The sequence below is a fragment of the Tupaia chinensis genome, unplaced genomic scaffold, assembly GCF_000334495.1.
Source record: "Tupaia chinensis unplaced genomic scaffold, TupChi_1.0 Scaffold143646_1, whole genome shotgun sequence".
Lineage (NCBI taxonomy): Eukaryota > Metazoa > Chordata > Mammalia > Scandentia > Tupaiidae > Tupaia > Tupaia belangeri.
In genome coordinates this window covers 468,667-486,919 of record NW_006203494.1, presented here as the reverse complement: position 1 = coordinate 486,919, position 18,253 = coordinate 468,667, and the positions used below count along the sequence as shown (strand labels likewise).

At 51.8% G+C, this 18,253-nt stretch overlaps 1 protein-coding gene across 1 annotated transcript; it reads right to left on the bottom strand.

Moving 5' to 3' along the window:
• Nucleotides 1-13,439: 13,439 nt before the first annotated feature.
• Nucleotides 13,440-15,477, bottom strand: ATP5IF1 (ATP synthase inhibitory factor subunit 1). Its single transcript, XM_006164562.3, has 3 exons — nt 15,327-15,477; nt 15,147-15,238; nt 13,440-13,690 (listed from the first exon to the last, which is right to left on the bottom strand). Exons 1-3 carry the CDS (start codon nt 15,411-15,413, stop codon nt 13,549-13,551), a joined length of 321 nt encoding a protein of 106 aa, XP_006164624.1. The 5' UTR covers nt 15,414-15,477; the 3' UTR covers nt 13,440-13,548.
• Between the last annotated feature and the right edge of the window lie 2,776 nt (nt 15,478-18,253).

Below are 18,253 nucleotides of genomic sequence, written 5' to 3'. Positions count from 1 at the left end.
CAGAGCCCGGCCCGCCGCACAGGGCCCGCCGCCGCCACGCTCGCATTTATATCTCCAGTGTGTTTTCAAGCTTCCGGGTCTGGGACTGACCACACGGCTGAGTACATGGGATCCAACTGCCGTAACCACCAGACCACCAGCTGGTCTCATTCTTATGAGTTAAAAAAAAAAAAGAATGTTTTGCTACGATTTGAAAATTGGGAAGTTTCATGTACAATTCCCAATTTATGAATTCCTACAGAAAACATGAGCCTGAACCCAGGGGCCATGGGCTACACTTAACAGCCAGGCGTGTCCTCCCTGGGCTCAGTTCCAATGCAGTAACGCGTGGGTCCTTCACGCACTAACCTCCCTCACCTCCCTGTCCGGCCTTGTCTGGCTGCCATTGGAAACCCAGGGACGGTCAAGATTCCTCCAGTCAAAGTCCCATGTCTAAGCTTCCCTTTTCTTTTTTCGGTTTGCTCTAGGGTGCCTTCGCTTGCGGGAGAGACAGGGAGAGGGAAAGCGATCCTTTTCCCTCGTCGTCCATTCTCTCTGGAGTTGGGCCACACACGCACACACGCCTGGCCCGTTCCCAGCGCGGGTTCGGGGCTGGAACCGCGTCAGGCCTGCGGGATGCAGCTGCCCTAGGCCCCAGCCACCTGCCAGGCCTCGGCCATCCTTCTCACCTGCAGTTCTCCAGCTCACCAACAGGGCGCAGAGCCGCGCCACAGCCACTGCTGCCCTCCTGTACCTCGGCGTCGGGGGCGGGGACGCGGGAGGGCCTTGTCCCAGGACATGAGGGCAAAGCGATGGGGACGAGGAGCACGCGGCCCGGGGGCGTCTGGGTCAGCGACTGGCAGACGGCTTCTGGGGGGTCTGGGCCCACGGCCTGTCTGGCCTGTCTGTCAGAAAGCGCGTCCTGGCCTTGGCTCTGCACTCCAGGTACGGATCTCTGGCTCCTCTGCACCCCAGCAGTCCCAAGAACTGGAAACCCGCAGAGTAAACGCTGATCAGAAGGGATCACAGAGCTCTGTCACAGTGCAGGTATGTCCCCACTTTTCCCCAGTATTCTCATTCACGAGGTCTACGGCAGAGGTCAAAATCTGCACACTAAAAACATTCCAGTGGGACCAGCAGTTGGCATAATGGCTATGTCGCTGGACTCCCATGTAGTTGACAGAGGTTCAAGTCCTGGACCTGGTGGCTTAAACCTACACGGGGCATGTGTGCCCAAGATCCGGAGAGGAGAATGGAGGAGAAGGGATTGAGGCGTGGTCTCACACACACACACACAGAGCGGGTGATTTCTCGCTGTCTTTCTGTCTCAGTCTTCCCATAGGGCGGGCGCCACTGCGCCCATTCTGTCTGTTTTTCTGGCCAGCTCATGTGCCCTATAGTGAAAACCTCTCAAAGAAAAAAAAAACAAACCCTGGCATCATGGTTACATCGCTGGACTCCCATGTGAGCAACTGTGTTCGAGCCTCTGACCTGGAGAAATTCAAGTCCGGTGTGGTGTGCGTGCCCAAGATCCCCAGAGGAGAATGGAGAAGGGACTGCTGCATGGTCATCCCCCCTGGGGGCTGATTTCTCACTTTCTGTCTCTCTACCTCTCTGGCAAGCACATGCACCTTATAGCAAAAATCTCTCAAAAAAAAAAAAAAATCACAAGGGGCCATGCATCCATGCCCAAGATCCCAGGAGGATGAAGGAGAAGAGTGTGGCTATCCCCCTTCCCTCATTGATTTCTCACTTTCCCTCTCACTGTCTCTGCCTCTCTCCATCCCTCCAACCCCAGCTCATGTACCCTAAGTTAAGAACCTCTAAAAAAGAGAGAGAGAGATCTCCAGATAAACAGAGGTTAAGACCTCTGCCGCTAGTGCCCCGTTATAAAGAAAAGCTACATGGAGTCCCTCGGGCTGAAACAGACGTGGGGGAGCACGGGGCACCCCAACACGCCCATGGGGTTGGTCTCAGCGCCCTTGCAGGTCAGACCCCGCAGAAGATGAAGCGGTATTTGCACCTAACCACACACCTCCTCCTCCATCTTTTCTTTTTTTTTTTAAACTGATTATTTTATTTATTTATTTATTTATTTATTCATTCATTCATTCATTCATTCATTCAGTTATTTCTTAATTTGACCAGAGAGACACAGAGGGTGAGAGTGAGAGAGAAAGGAAGTGAGAAAGCAAGCCACCAGATTCAGGACTCGAACCCTGGTCAGCCATGTGGGAGTGTCCAGCGCCTTAACCACCATGCCACCTGCTGGTCCCCCATCTTTTCTTTTTAAAAATGTTTTCACCATAGGGACCAGCAGTTGGCGTAATGGCTGTTGCTGGACTCCCATGTAGCTGACCGCGGTTCGTGTCCTGGACCCGGTGACTTAAATTCACGCCAGGCACATGTGCATGCGTGCCCAGGATCCCGAGAGGAGAATGGAGGAGAAGGGATTGCATCGTGGCCATCCCCCCTGGGGGGTGATTTCTCCCTTTCTGTCTCTCTGTCCCTCTCTGTCTTTCTGGCAAGTGCACGTGCCCTATAGCAAAAACCTCTCAAAAAAAAAAAAAAAGAAAAAAAAAAGGAAAAGTTTTGCCTATAGGGTGTGCACTTGCCAGGCAGGCAGAGAGCAGAGAATGAAAGTGAGAAATCATGCCCGTGTGGCCACACTGCAATCTCCTCTCCTCTATTCTCTTGGGATTTTGAGAACACACAGTCATGCACTTGGTGTGTTTTTATGCCGCTGGGTCCAGGACGTGAACTGTACAGCTGGCTCAGTGTGATCCAGCACCTGACCGTCTGCGATCTGCTGGCCCCTCCATAAACTCGAAGCCAGCTGCAATACTGAGCAACGCCTGTGCAGTCGTCCACTGGATTGATGAGGGGGTATGAGGAGCAGTCTGCTCATGCTCAGTGGAGTCAACCACCCATTTTTTTAACGAATATATATATATATATACACACACATATATATTTAGAGGTGTTTGCTATAGGGCGTGAGCACTCTCCAGAAAGACACAGAGAGACAGAAAGTGAGAAATCACCCCCCGGGGTGATGGCCACGCCGCAATTCCTTCTCCTCCGTTCTCCTCTCGGGATCTTGGGCACGCACGCACATGCGTCCAGCGTGAGTTTAAGCCACCGGGTCTGGGACTCGAACTACATTAGACTAGATGGGAGTCCAGAGACGTAGCCATTACGCCAACTGCTGGTCTCTTAACAAATATTTTCATTCCACAGTTGGTTGAACGCACAGAAGTGGACCCCACAGAACAACCCCACGGGTGTGGGCCCCACAGAAATGGACCCCACGCCTGTGCAGAGCTGCTGCAGCTGAAAGCTATGCGGAGACGCAGCGATGCGAGGACAGGTCGCTGCACGGGAAAGCTGGTGCGGGGCTGGGGTCTTGACCTGCTCCTTGTGAGTCCTGTGTAATCTTTATGATTTTTCTTTCTTAATTTCCTTCTTTCCTTCCTTCCTTCTTTCTTTCTTTCATGAGAGAGAGAGAAAAAATACTTTCAACAGGGTCTCCTCAAAAAGTTGGGATCAGTATCGGGATGGCATCGGGGCCAGTGGGTGACACCGTGTTTGAGGTGCTGGACTCCCACGTGGCTGACCACAGTTTGATTCTCTGACTTGGTGGCCTGAGACTGGCGCTGGGCACATGTGCATGCCCAAGACCCCATGAGGAGAATGGAGAAGGGATTGTGGTGTGGCCATCTCCCCGAGGGGTGATTTCTTGCTTGATCTCTTGTCTCTGTCTTCCCAGCGAGTGCACACGCCCTATAGCAAAAATCTCTCACAAAACAAAAAGTGAAACATAGAATGACCACATGGCCCCGCAACCCCACACCCAGATATACCCAAAATAACTGAAAATAGTAATTGACCAGTCATGCCCGTGGCGTTCATGGCAGCAGTGTGCCAGGAGGCGAGAGCGCACCAGGGTGAGCGGGCAGACACGCGGGGCACGTGGGTGTTACCGGCAGCAGTGTGCCGCGAGAGTGCGTGGGGTGAGCGGGCAGACCCGTGGGGCACGTGGGGTCTCACTCTTCCAAGGAAAGGACCGCTCTCTGACATGTGCAGTACCCAGAACGAGCCTCAGAAATGGGCTGTGGGGGCCTGTAGGCAGCGTGGTGGTGAAGAGGCTAGACTCCCACATGACTGACTGGTGGAGTCCCAGACCTGGCAGCTTGCTTTCTCCCTGTCCCTCTCTGGTTAAATAAAAATAAAAATAAAATAATAATAAATAAAATTAAATATATAATTCTAAACAAGTGAGAAAGAAATAGGGTATGTGGATGAAGCCAGGACAACACCGCACATGCTACAGGATTCCATGCATGTGAGACATTCACGTGATACAAGTTTGTATGAAGAGATGGGTCCACTGCGACAGAGAGCACACTAGTGTAGGGTGGAAAGAGCAGGGGACAGGGGGGCAGCTGACTACCGAGTAGGGGTGTCAACACAAAAAGAGACAGATGCACTAAAAGAAAAGCGTATTGGAAAACGGACCCTGCAATATGGAACATGCTTGGCTTAGTAAACCACTGTGTATTCGGGGAGAGGAGGGAGGCGGTTTTTTTAAATGAGGAGGAACTGCATAAGCTGTTCGAGGTCAGTTATTCCAGGACCCACAAGGGCAGCATCGTCCCAAGGTGGGACTGGCAGTTTCTGGTCTGTCATGTCAGGAGGGTGCTGTGCGTGCAGGGCCATGGTCCCACAGCCCTGCTAACAGGTATGCTTGTGGTGGGCCCTCCCGCCCACTTCCACAGCCTTCCCTAGCTAAATCTCAGTTAGTTGATTAGTTAGGGTTTGGACCCAAGTGGACATAAGTGACTTCATTTGATTCTGACAACTTTTCTAGGGTGCTCTACAGGGAGGTGAAAGGTTTGAAGCTGGAAAGAAGTTGGCTGGACAAACTATGAATGCATTAAATTCGCCAACTTGATGTTATGTGAATTTTACCTCAAATAAAAATAAAAAGGGGGCCAGCCTGTGGCATGGAGTGTTAGGCAGCTAGATTCCACATGGCTGACCATGTGGTTCAAATCCCAGACCTGGGGTCTTGAAAAATATGCCAGGAACGCATGCACGCATGTCCACAATCCTGCCAGGAGCTCACGCACGTATCCACTATCCTGCCAGGAGCTTGTGCGCACGTCTACAATCCTGCTATAAAAGTGAAACAAGGAAGGAAAAGCAGTCTAGTACTGTCCTAACAATGCACATAGAGATCAATGGAGTAGAACTGAGAATCTAGAACTAAACCTACACTTTTTTGGCTGATTTTTAAAATAGATAACAATTTTTATAGCAGTTTTAGGTTTGCACCAAATTGATCAGAAATGCAGTGCTGCTATGCCCTTCCATGTGGATGGCCTTCCACCCCATCAACAACCCACATGGATTGATGTGTTAGTGATAACTGACAGCAGGAACTCATCACATTGCCAGCATCTGACGGAGGTCATGTGGCTAACACGGGCAGAACATAAAGAGCTGTCTCTCGTGTTTAAGCAAGGCTGAGAAGAGCTGTAAGCAAGGCGACAGCTAAGAGCTCAAGGTTCCAGCTGTGTTCATTGTACTGGTTTGTGCTTTCAATCTCCCTGCCATGGGCTTTACTGTCATCACAGTACCCCGTAAGGGTGAAATAACACCTCCAGCCTTACTGTAACTTTTACAATTAATAATCCTAAGAGAATGCAGATCCCTAAGGCGGAGGTGAACGGGAATTATTTCATGAGATTCACCCCACCTGCCTGGAAAATAACAATAAACAATGCTGAATTCCCTCTCAGGGTCACATGTACATAAGAACCTTTCAGTTAGTCATTAAGCTGCTCACAAGACCGCAATTCCTTTCCCATGTGAGCAATAGGCTCACCGTCTTAGCTGTAAATTACCCCAGAAACAATATAGATATTCCACTTTAGTATATATTAATTATGTCTTTGCTTAGTCAAATAAGATTTCTATCTAGGCTTTTGTAACTGCAATCCGCTGCCGCCCCGACCTGGGGCTAAAGTTACCAAGCTGAAGTTACCTCACTCAAAAGGCCCTGCCTGGTAATCATGATCCAAGAAAAAATATACTGGACAAATGGACTCCCCCGCCCTGAGGACTGTGACTGCTTACACCCCATCAAAGAACAGCACATCGTGTGTTATGATTATTGTTCTCATGTTTTGAATACCCTATTTTTTAGAGTATAATCTTTTACCTCCCCCTCACCCCTCCTACCCCTGTAAACATCCCTCAATAAATATATGTGCCTCTTGGCTACAGACGCTGCAGTCTTGAGCTTGCTCTGACTGTAGTCTGCTGAGAACATGCTGAAGAGCATCGAGGTCTCAATCTGATTTCTTCTCACCTGCGTCGCCTCCGTCAAGTCAGCCCACCCTGGCTGGAGAAGATCTCTCTCTGGCAAGCATCCATGGTTTACTTTGGAGTTGTTCTTGGTGTTGTATATTCCATGTTTTCTTTTTATTTATTTATTTTTTATTTATTTTTCAAAAATAATTATTGGGATCAGCAGGTGGCGTGGTGGTTAAGGCGCTGGACACTCCCACATGGCTGACCATGGCTCGAGTCCTGGACCTGGTGGCTTGCTTTCTCACTTTCCCTCTTTGTCTCTCTCTGTATCTCTCTGGTCAAATTAAAATAAAATGAATGAATGATAAAAGTAAATAAATAATTCTTTTTTAAAAGAATTATTTATTTATTTCCTTTTTTTTATTTGACCAGAGAGAGAGAGAGAGAGAGAAAGGGAGAAAACAAGCCACCAGGTCCGAGACTCAAACTGTGGTCCGTCACATGGGACTCCAGCACTTTTAACCACCACACCACCTGCTGGCCTCCATGTTTTCTTTTTCTTTATTTTTTTAAAAGAGCTTTTATAAGGAGAATTATTATTTTTTTAAAAATTGTTTATTATTATCATTTTTCAATTTGACCAGAGAGAGACAGAGAGAGAGGGAAAGTGAGAAAACAAGCCACCAGATCCAGGACTTGAACCATGGTCGACCACGTGGGAGTCTAGCACCTCAACCACCATGCCATCTGCCAGCCCCATTTTCTTTTTGTTTTGAAAACAAGTCTGTTGTTATTACATGAACACAGAGTGCACAGAGACCATGAACACAGGTGCACAGGCAGCTGCAGTGGGGCCTGGTCATGTCGCAAGCCTTCTTCCCCATTTCTCCATTCCACCAGCATCCGGGCATGCATGTGCATGTCAGGTGTGTTTTTTAAGCCATCAGGACTGGCACTTGAACCCTGGTCCACAGTACAGGATGCAGCTTCCTCTGCAAAGCACTCATTGCTGCACCATGGGCCCGCTCTCTGTGGGCTTTGACAAATGTGTAATGACATGTATGCATCATTACAGCATCAATCACGTCTGACCTAACATTCTGTGTTCCACCTATTTGCCGGCAACTCCTTTAACCTGGCGGCCTTTATTGCTACCGCCTCCACCAGCGGTTGGAGTGGATACATGCTGAAGGCAGGCTGTACAGACCTCTCACTCGGTACAGGCATTTGAGCTCTCTCCACATCCCTTCGTGCTTTGTGAGTGCTAAGGAGTCACCCACCACCCAGCTTATTACTAGCTGATCTATCCAGTCACCCCCAAAGACACCTTGGCTGCTTCCATGCTTTGGCAGCTGTGGACAGACAGAGCTACCGTGCCCACCTGTGTAGTTTTTGTGGCCTTCAGGCACCACCAAGGGAAGCAATTGCCTGGCTGCAGGGTGCGTGCATGTTGTTTCACGAGGAACGCCCATCGGTCTTCTTTTTCTTTTTCAGAATTTTGTCATAGGGTGTGTGCTTGCCAGAGACAGAGAGGGAAAGTAAGAAGTCCCTCCTGGGGGGGATGGCCATGCCACAATCCCTTCTCCTCCACTCTCCTCTCAGGATTCTGGGCACACATGGACATGCACCTGGAGTGATTTTCAAGTTGCCAGATCCAAGACTCAGACTGTGGCTGGCCACGTGGGAGTCCAGGACCCTGACCACCAGGCCACACCACTCTGCCCAGCTCCTGCCACTCCACAGTCAGCAGCATTCTGGCACTTCTGGTCTTTTCCATTTTTTTTTTAAAATTAGCCAGAGGGCATGTGCACTTGCCAGAGAGAGAGAGCGAGAGAGAGCGAGAGAGAGCAAGAGAGAGATGGAAGGAGGAGAGTACCTGCAGTGGGAGGTCACACTGCAACCCCCATTTGTCTGCATGTCAGCATTTTGGGCACCCACGCTCACATGCCTGGTATGTTTTTCAAGCTGCTGGTTAGCCATGTGGGACCTGACTGTCGTAACCACTAGGTCACCAGGCCAGTCCCTTTGTCTTTTTTATTTTTTGAGTTTTGCTATAGGGCACATACACTCGCTGGAAAGACAGACAGAGAGACAGAAAGCAAGAAATCATCCCCCAGGGGATGGCCACGTCGCAGTCCCTTCTCCTCCATTCTCCTCTTGGGATCTTGGGAATGCACACACATGCGCCCAGTGTGAGTTTAAGCTCCCAGGTCCAGGACTTGAACTGCGGTTGAATACATGGAAGTCCAGCAACATAACCATTATGCCATCTGCTGGTCTCTTAATTAAAAAAAAATTATTTTATTTAACTTTATTCATTTATTTTAATTTGATCAGAAAGGGACAGAGTGTGTGGGGGAAGCAAGCCACCAGGTCCAGGACTTGAACCGCAGTTGACCATGTGGGAGTCCAGCACCCTTAACCACCATGCTACCTGCTGGCCCCTCTTAAAATCTTTTAAAAAGAATAATTTTTATTTAACTTTATTTATTTATGTATTTATTTTAATTTGACGAGAGAAAGAAAGTGAGAAAGCAAGCTGCCAGGCCCGGGACTCGAATCACAGTCGACCATGTGAGAGTCCAGCACCCTTAACCACCATGCCATATGCTGGCCCCATCCTTTGTCTTTTTAATCTTTTCCCTCGCCTCTTCCTCACTCACATCTTTTGCATCTTTCCTTTCACTTTCCTTTTTTTTAAAATTGCCATAGGGCATGTGGGCTTGTCAGGGAGAAAGCAAGCTCCCCGTGCAAGTCAGGCTGCAATCCCTGCTCCGCTATCTCCACTCTGTGAGGGTTTGGGGCGCCCGTGCACACGTGCCTGGTGTGTTGTTCAAGCCACTGGGGCTGGGATTTGAACCAGTCAGTCGTATGGGACCCGGCGAGATGTGCTAAAGTCCCTTCCCTTCGTTCCTGTCACTCCCGCCGCCCCTCTGTCACACACACCTGGCTGCAGTGTCGCAGAAGGTGGGAGAGCTGGCTGCACAATGCTGTGAGTGTGCAGCACCACGACTGCTGCGGGGGACCCGGACACAGAGCCGCCACGGGCCCAGAGCCGCCACGGGCCCAGCGTGCCACTCCTTGGTGTGAACCCAGAACCAAAACATCTGAGCAAACCCTGTGTGTGTGCAGAGTAGCAGCACTGCTACTCAGCACGGAGGGGAACGTGCCAAAGTGATGCCCTTGCACCCGACGCTAATGAATGGAGCCAGACGTAGGCCCACGTAGACAGTCCACATGGACACTCCACGGGGATGGTTCTGGGGTGTGAGACATCCACGGACTCCTAGGAGCTGCCAGGGCTGAGGCCGGGAGAGTAGCTGTTTCATGAACTGTTCCCGTGGGCCAGCACTGGAGCCTGATGGTGAAGGGAGCAGGTGGTTCGAATCCCAGCCTGGCAGCTCGAGGAACATGCTGGGCGCGTGTGTGCCGTGTGCCCAGAACCCAGCCTGGCAGCTCGAGGAACATGCTGGGCGCGTGTGTGCCGTGTGCCCAGAACCCAGCCTGGCAGCTCGAGGAACATACTGGGTGCGTGTGTGCCGCGTGCTAAGAACCCTGACAGGATGGACAAGTGAAGGGACCACAGCACACCCTCTGGGGGCTTTCTCTCTTTCCTCTCTGGTGAGCACCACCCTCTGACAACTGAAAACAATAAAAAGATACGAGTTTTCTTTTGGGGTGGTGAAGATGTCTTCATGACGGTGGTGATATTTGGACAACTTTGTGCATACATCGTTAATGGTTAGCGATCCACTTTATGTTATGTGAATGTTCTCAAATTTTAAGATTTCTGTCATAGGGCATGTGCACTTGCTGGAGAGAGGGAAAGTGAGAAATCACTCCCAAGGGGGATGGCTACAGTGCAAGCCCTTCTCCATTCTCAGGATTTTGGGCATGCACGCACATGTGCCTGAGATGCTTTTCTAGTTGTTGGGTCTGCAACATGAATTGCAGCCAGCCATGTGGGATCCAGTACCTGAACCACCATGCTGCCTTTGATCCTATCTCTTTTTTTTTTTAGAGAGATTTTTAAAATATAGGACAGGACACATGTGCTCACCAGAGAGACAAGGCGAGAACTCACTCCCAGAGGGGATGGCACACTGCAATCTCTTCTCCTCTGTTCTCCTCTTGGGATTTTGGGCAGGCACACACATGCCCAGCATGTTTCGTGCCACCAGGTTGGGGACTCGAACCACAGTTAGCCATGTTGAAGTCCAATGCCTCAACCACTAGACCACCCGCTGGCCCCAATTTTCATCTTCACTTTTTGTTTTTTTAAACCATGAATCAAATTTCACCACAAGGGGAATTTTATTGATTATTCTCTCATAAAAAACCAACTGTCATCAAATGAGGCAAATACTCACCTCAAGATTTTATCGGTGGGCCACCAGGTGGTGTGATGGTTAAGGGCGTTGGACTCCCACTTGGCCAACCGAGGTTCCAGTCTGGGACCTGGAGGCTTGCTTTCTCACGTTCCCTCTCATTCTGTCCTTCTCTGTTCAAATAAAGTTAAATTAAATCATTCCTTAAAAAAAAGATTTTATTGTCTTCATAATAAAACAAAAGATGACTCGCAACTGGATCACTTGCCCCTTTTCTCCTCCCAGTTTGAAATGCTTGCATCTCTTTATTTTTTAAAGTTATTTTATTTAACTTTATTTATTTAAATTTGTTGACCAGAGAGGGACAGTGAGAGAGGGGGAAAGTGAGAAAGCGAGCTGTGAGGTCTGGGACTCTACCTGCGTCGGCCATGTGGGAGTCCAGTGCCCTAACCACCAACCCGCCTGCCCCCGAAACACTGCATCTCTCAACAGCCAGCACTTTCGCAGAACTTCAGTTGGGCTCAACACATTCAAGCCTCAGTACAATCTTCTTTGTAACTTTTGCCTTTTTCCAGAAAATGGGCTTAGTCTGTCCACCACAGCCACTCTGCTTCCTGACAACGCCGCTTTCCCATCCTCCATTCTCCTTCGGGATCTCGGGCACACTGCACATGCGCCTTGCGTGAGTCTTAAGCCACTGAGCCTGGGATGAGAACTGCAGTTGACGTGGCAGTCCAGCAACATAAACATTATGCTATCTACTGGTCTCCCTGGCATGATTTTAAGCCACCAGGTCCAGGACTTGAACCACGGTTGACTTTGTGGGAGACTAGCACCTTAAGTACCATGCCACCTGCTGCCCCCATCCTTTCCAAAATATCTTCAGAAAGCACCCAGAGACAGGGCGGAAGGAGAAAGCACCCCCCAGTGGGGCATGGTAACACCACAACCCCCTTTACTCCATCGTCATGTTAGGGCACACGCACACAAGTCCAGTGTTTTACAAACAGCTGGGACTTGGACTCTAATGGCCCATCAACCATGTGGGATCTGGCTTCTCTTAACCACTAGGCTACAGAGTAGGCCCTACATTGACTTTTATTTGAAGTAACACATGTGACAAGAGTAGACGGTACATCTCTATTACATCAACTCTTTGTATAGAATTCCTTAAAAAGTAGCCACACGCCTCAGTGTGGTTATCCCTGGCACTTCCGTACATTTTTTCTCGTTTAACTTTGCCAGAGGTCTGGTGCGCTTGCCAGAGACAGAGGAGGGAGCAAGCACCCCCTGCGGGCATGGCAGCAGTCCCTTCTCTGCCATTTTTCTCTCGAGAGCCTAGGCGTACATGCACAGGTGTCTGTGTTTTTAAGCTGCCAGGTCCGGGACTCGAAGCGCCCAGGTGGCCAGGCGGGATCGTCACCTTAACCATCATGGCACTGGCTGACCCACCCTGCCAGCCTGTCCCAGATACACACATCCCAGCACCTGGGACCTTCCCATGCTGTCTGGCACTGCCCTGCTTGCCCTTCACTTGACATCATTTGGTGCTGACCACTTGATCTCGGAACTCACCCAGGAATTCTAAAACCTCCCATCAGCTGCATATAATTCAGCGCGTTTCAGGAGCAAAACAAGCTTTGGAAGCCATTGCTTCTCCATGCTTTTAACTCTAAAGACCTCTGTGCAATAGGCTCTTGGAACAAAAGGCTCACAGTTCCGGGCAAATAATATATGGAAAGTGTGTGTGTGTGTTTAAAAAGGATTATTTAGAGTGTCTGGAGAGATCAGATTGCCATTAGTCATGGCCCATGGACATGAATATGGTCACGGTCATGGTAAAATGGAACTTCCGGATTATCAACAGTGGAAGACAGAAGGAACACCACTAGAAATTGTCCAGAAGCTGGCTCTGGTCAAATGCAAACAAATAAATAAATTAAGTTAAATAATTCTTAAAAAAAAAGAGAGGGAAAGTGATAAAGCAAGCCTCCAGGTCCAGGACTGGAACCACAGTCAGCCATGTGGGAGTCCAGTGCTCTTAACCACCATGCCACTTGCTGGCCCATTTGTTATTCTTTTTTTTTTTTTTTTAAATTTGACCAGAGAAAGACAGAAAGAAAGGAAGGGCAAGTGAGAAAGCAAGCCTCCAGGTCCAGGACTCGAACCATGGTCAACCATGTGGTAGTCCACTGCCTTTACCACTACACCACCTGCCAGGCCTGAAAGTATCTCGCTACAAGTCCAAACATCACCTTGAGTTTTTTTGCCTAGGGGAGTTATATAACTAGCTTGTATAATTTAGTTAAACTAGGCCTTAAAATCTAATTTGAACCAAGAGCACATTCAGCAGAGCCAAACGCAACCCAAGAGAATCCCGACTTTCTGTGTATGAACACGCGTGGGTGAGGTGTCTAACCTGTCATGAGCCTCGACTCCATGCACTAACAGCCGCAGTGAGTGACTTCTACCTGCAGCTCTCCTGATCTGCAGAACCAGAGCCTGTAGGAGCATGCCAGGAGTCATCCAGCCCGTTTTCTAAGTGTGAGGAGGCTCAGTGGCGTGGCCTTGAACCGCACTTTGTCCTGCAGGTGCTCCTGGTCTTTAGGCTTTGGATTAGCTTTATCCTGCATGCGGCTTTCTCGGAACACCTCTCGCTGGACTGGGGGAGGGATCTCTGGCCTGTGTGTGCCCAGCCCCAGCCCCTGGTTATTTCCTAGCACTTATTGTGGCGTGCTTTAACTGCCCGGGAGCTCCCAGCTCCAGGCATGCCAGCAGCTGTCTCTCTCCCCTCCAGACAGCAGGAGGCCCAGACACAGGTCAGCAGGACAATTTATTATATTGTCGGCAGCACACAGACAGCCTGAAGCAAAGCAGACCCAGGCCTACAGGGCAGTGTGCCCCTCTGCCGGGCTGTGTGCGCTTAATCATCCTGTTTTAGCACTTTGATCTTCTCCTTGTGCCGCTGGATCGCCTTCTGCAGACGCTCAATCTCCTTCTGATGATGGGCAATCTCTTCCTCGTGGTGTTTCCTCAGGGCTGCCAGCTGCTGCTTAGTCTGCGCCCTGGAAGGACACAGTGACTCGGCATAATCCCGGCCTTCACCCAGGGAGCAGCCTGCACCACCTGGGGAGGGACGGACCCAAGCCCTAGGGCTCAGCTGTCATTTCTTCTCCCCTCCAAGCTCCTCTAGGGGAAGGGGTGCCCCCCTCAATTAACCTATATTCACAGGCCTCCATCTTCCTGGTGCCAGTGCCCCAGAGCCCACACCCGGCGGGCCAACCACTTCAGATGCCCTTTAAAGTGGAGACTCCAGAGACACAGACATAAACCTCCGGTACCTCCTCAGAGGAACGACTCAGACAACCAGTTTGTTTTAAGGAAAAAGGGGCAGACAAAAAGAGTATAGTAGGAAGACAAATGTCCAACTTTTTCTTTTTTTTTGGATTTTTCTGCCATAGGGCACGTGCTCTCACTGGAGAGAGAGACAGAGAGTGGGAAAGTGAGAAATCAACCCCAGGAGGCGGGGGAGTGGTGGTCACATTGCTATCCCTTCTCCTCCACTCTCCTCTAAGGATTTTGGGCACGCAGGCTGGCATGATTTTCAAGCCACGACCGGGACGCCATTGGAGGCCATGCGGTAGTCCAGCACATAAACCAACATGCCGAATGAGTCGCCCAAATATCCCAGTTTGTCCTGGGCTTTCTTTGCCTAGAGAAATGCCTGGCCCACGGTAGAGGCTGAAAAGGAGCCCCGTGGATAGACAGGCCTTGGGACAGTTAGGCATGGATAAAAGGCCCCTGGCCACGTTGGGTAGGCTGGTCTTCCTCGGCTGTAAACGTAGGGGCTAAGGAGAAAGCCTCTGAGGGCGGCGTGGTGTGACCCTTAGAGAGGGCAGGGACGAGCGGCCAGGGCAGTTCCTCCGGCTCGCAGTGCGGGCAGCCTCAGTTAAAGAGCGCGGTCGAGAGGCAGCGGGAGTCGGCCGGCTCTGACCGGCTCCGCGCAGCACACAGTTCAGGGGCGCGGCGGGGCAGAGCGAGCCTCCCAGCCCGCAGAGTCACCCAGGCAGGTCCCTCCGGGCGGCTTCCAGGACCCAGCTCTCGGGCAGCCTTGCGGGCGCCGAGGGAGTGCGTGTAGGGCAGGGACCCTGCCGCCAGGCTTGCAAAGCGAGGGCAGAGAGGCCGACCCGGAGGCGGGTGGCCGAGGTCTGCAGGTAGGGGTGGGCAGTCTAGACGCTGCGCAGAGTCTGCGCGTTCCCTCCCCGGGGAGGGCCGCAGGCGCCGCGGGGTGACCACGCCCTGAGACCCGCAGGTGCAGGCGCTCCCGCAGGGCCGGGGTCTGGTCGGGGCTGGCGGGCAGACGGCTGGCGGCGCCTGGGGTGCAAAGGTCGGACCTCCGCCTCGAGAGGCCAGGGCTGGGGCGCCCCAAGGCACCGGGAAGGGATGCGTGGGCGGCCGCAGCGCTAGCGTCTAAAGGCCCAGGGAGACCCGCGCGCCCGCCCTGCGCCCGGAGGCCCTCACCGGAAGTAACGCTCCTCCTCGGCCTGCTCCCTCTTCCCGAAGGCCCCGCCGGCTTCCCGGATCGAGCCCGCGCCCCGGTCGAGATCATCAGGCTGCAGAGACAGACCGGGACGTGGGTGAACGGCCGAGGGCAAGAGGACATCCGCGCTCAGGGCAGGGCGGCGACACCGCCGGGCATACCTGGCTGGAGCTGAACCCGCGGGCCTGCGCGGCCCTCACGCCCCACACGCCGAGCCGCGCCCGTACCGCCAGCGCCGAGGCTGCCATGGTCGCCGCCGCAGTTCCTCTCGGGTGCTGTCGGTGCGCGCGAACAGCGGAGGGTAGCTACGCAGCCAATCCGCTCTCCCGAGGGGCGGGATGAGTACAGGGTCAGCGAATAGTAAGACAGCGGGGAGGTGGAGCCTTGTAGTGTGCAGCAGGTCCTGAGGAGGGGCGGGCCTATTCCTAGCCAACCGCTGACGAGGACTGTGAAGCCGGTGGACCCAAGGAAAATGACGCAGGAGGTTGGGAGAGGAGCAGATGGGGAGTGACGGGGACAAGTGTGGCTCCTGCGGCTGCACCGCCCCACCGCAGGTTGCCAGCCATACAGTCGTTATTACAAACCCAAAGGAAGGGCCAGCCGGTGGCGGGGTGGTCAGGGCCGCCCGATCCCACCTGGCTGACCGAGGGGTTTGAGGCCCAGTCCAGGCAACTTGAAAAACTCTGTCCGCTCTAATGGCTATGTCGCTAGACTCCCACGTAGTCGACCGTGGTTCGCGTCCCCGACCCGGTGGCTTAAAACCCGGACCCGGTGGCTTAAAACTCACGCCGGGCGCGTGTGGATGCGTGCCCAAGATCCCGAGAGGAGAATGGAGGAGAGGGGATTTGTGGCGTGACCCCCCCCCCCCCCGGGGGGCTGATTTGTTGCTTTCTGTCTCTATGTCTCTCTCTGTCTGTCTTGTGAGCGCACATGCCCTCTAGCGAAAACCTCTCAAAAAAAGAAATTACACTATGAACTTAAGATGTAAGTAAGATGAGTAGTCTTTACCTGCATGGAGTTTATAGCCCTTGCCAACGTCATTTTCTGGTTTTCGTCCCAGTTTCTTCTCCCTTGAATAAAAGAGTTGGGCTAAGTGATCTATTTTACTCAAGATTATAGAGACTTTGTTCCATGCTGGCTTAGTGGCCTGGCAGCTAAAGACAGCTAGATCCATGTGGCCCACGACTGACCATACAGCTGGAGCCCAGACTTGGTGTCTGAGAAACACACCAGGCCTAAGTGCTCACATAGGTGCCCAATACCCCTGTGGACAGAGAGATAGGCAAGAGGGGATTAAGGCCTGACACTCCCCTAGGAGAGGTCCTTCTAGCCAAAAGTAAAAATAAATAAAATAGAAAAGATATTTTTAAAAGAACTATTTATTTAACTCCATTTGTTATTGTTTAATTTGACCAGAGAGAGATATATATAGAAAGAAATGGAGAAATCAAATCACCAGGTCCAGGACTCGAACCACAGTTGGCCATGTGGGAATCCAGTGCCTTTAACCACCATGCCACCTGCTGGCCCTGATATGTTGTTTTCTATGAAATAGAAAAGCTTTTCACCATGTATTGTCTGAGTCTGTCTATATTGCCTAAGCTAGCCTGGAAATCTTGATTTTCCTGCCTCAGCATCTTTACATATATATATATATATATAAATAGATTTTTGCTATAGGATACGTGCACTCACTGGAGACACACAGAGATAGACAAAAAGTGAGAAATAACCCCCCCACACACCACCACCCCACCCCCGGTAGGGGGGGGAGGATGGCTATGCCATAATCCCTTCTCTTCCATTCTTCTCTTGAGATGTTGGACACAAATGCACTCACACCCTGGATGAGTTTTAAGCCCCTGGGCCCTGGGCGTGGGAGTTCAGCGATGTAACAATTCCACCATCTGTTAGTCCCACCCCAGCCCCTTAAGTAGCTGGAGTTACAGGTGGCGACACATCCCCTGGCATAGAGCTGATTTCTAACATGTATAGATATATTTATACATGCTTATTTTATTCATGATAGAGTGTGTGTACTTGCATGAGAGGGGGAGAGAGAGGAGCACCCCCAGAGGGTCCAGTCACACCAGGACGCCCTCCCCCCTCAGCTTATTGGGATCTTGGACCGGCACATGTGCCAGGCTGCAGGCAACCCCTGGTCTGAACTCACCGCGGGCCCTGCGGCCAGCTTCCAGCACTGCAGTCCGGCATGAGACTGCACCACCGGGCTGGGCGTGGAGCTGGTTTTACTGACCGTCTTTTGGTTGGAAAAATACCGACCCTGATTTGTATGACTTAAAATGGGAGGAAATATCTACTGAGCTCATTTTTCAATATTCATTACAGAAAACTTGGAGAGAAAAAAAAGCTGAAGGGTGGGAGTAACGGCCATGTGGCCATGTATAAGCCACAGCTAACGGCATGGATTCGGCGTTTCTAGAGAGTCTTTCGGTGCAGCTCTGGTTTCAGATCCTGCTGCTTTCCGCCCGTCCAGGCTGCCACCCAGTGCAGGTTCTTGCTGAGTTTGTGCAAAAGATCTGTCCAGACCCTAGGGTGCTAAAATTTATATATACGTGTATGTATGTGGAGGGGAAAATGACAGCAGTGATGAGGATACGGGCAACTGGAACCCTGCACATCGCTGTCGGGAATGTAACGCGTGGATCAGCCGCGGTGGAGAACAGCTTGGGCTGCTCAGAAGCGCGACCAGAATTACCGCAGGGCCCAGCAGCCCGCTTCCGGCGCGGACGCCGCCGCCCAGGTGAAGGCCGGCTTGGAGGAGCGCGCGAACAGAGCAGATCGATTCCGGGGCAGCCAAACGTGGGCACGCCGCGTCCATCCAGGAAGGCATACACAAACGGCGGCTTGAGCGTGCAGTGGAGTCTTTCAGCCATAAAGAAATGGCCCCACGCGGTGTAAGCCTCGGAACGTCGCGAAGGCAAGGCGCCAGACCCTGCACACCCCGCGCGCCCAGAGCTAGAGAGGCGGAGCGCGCGCGAGGGCGCGGAGGGCAGCGGCAGAGGGCGGGCGTGACCGCCGAGCGGCCCGGGTCGCCCCCGGGGGGGACGGGCTGGTTTCGGGACCG

Excerpts from the sequence above, each read along its gene's own strand:
- ATP5IF1 (XM_006164562.3), bottom strand. The coding sequence starts at position 15,413 with ATGGCAGCCTCGGCGCTGGCGGTACGGGCGCGGCTCGGCGTGTGGGGC. Across the intron at positions 15,239-15,326 it reads GCGGGTTCAGCTCCAGCCAG|CCTGATGATCTCGACCGGGG; the intron begins GTATGCCCGGCG and ends CTGTCTCTGCAG. Across the intron at positions 13,691-15,146 it reads GAGGAGGAGCGTTACTTCCG|GGCGCAGACTAAGCAGCAGC; the intron begins GTGAGGGCCTCC and ends GTGTCCTTCCAG.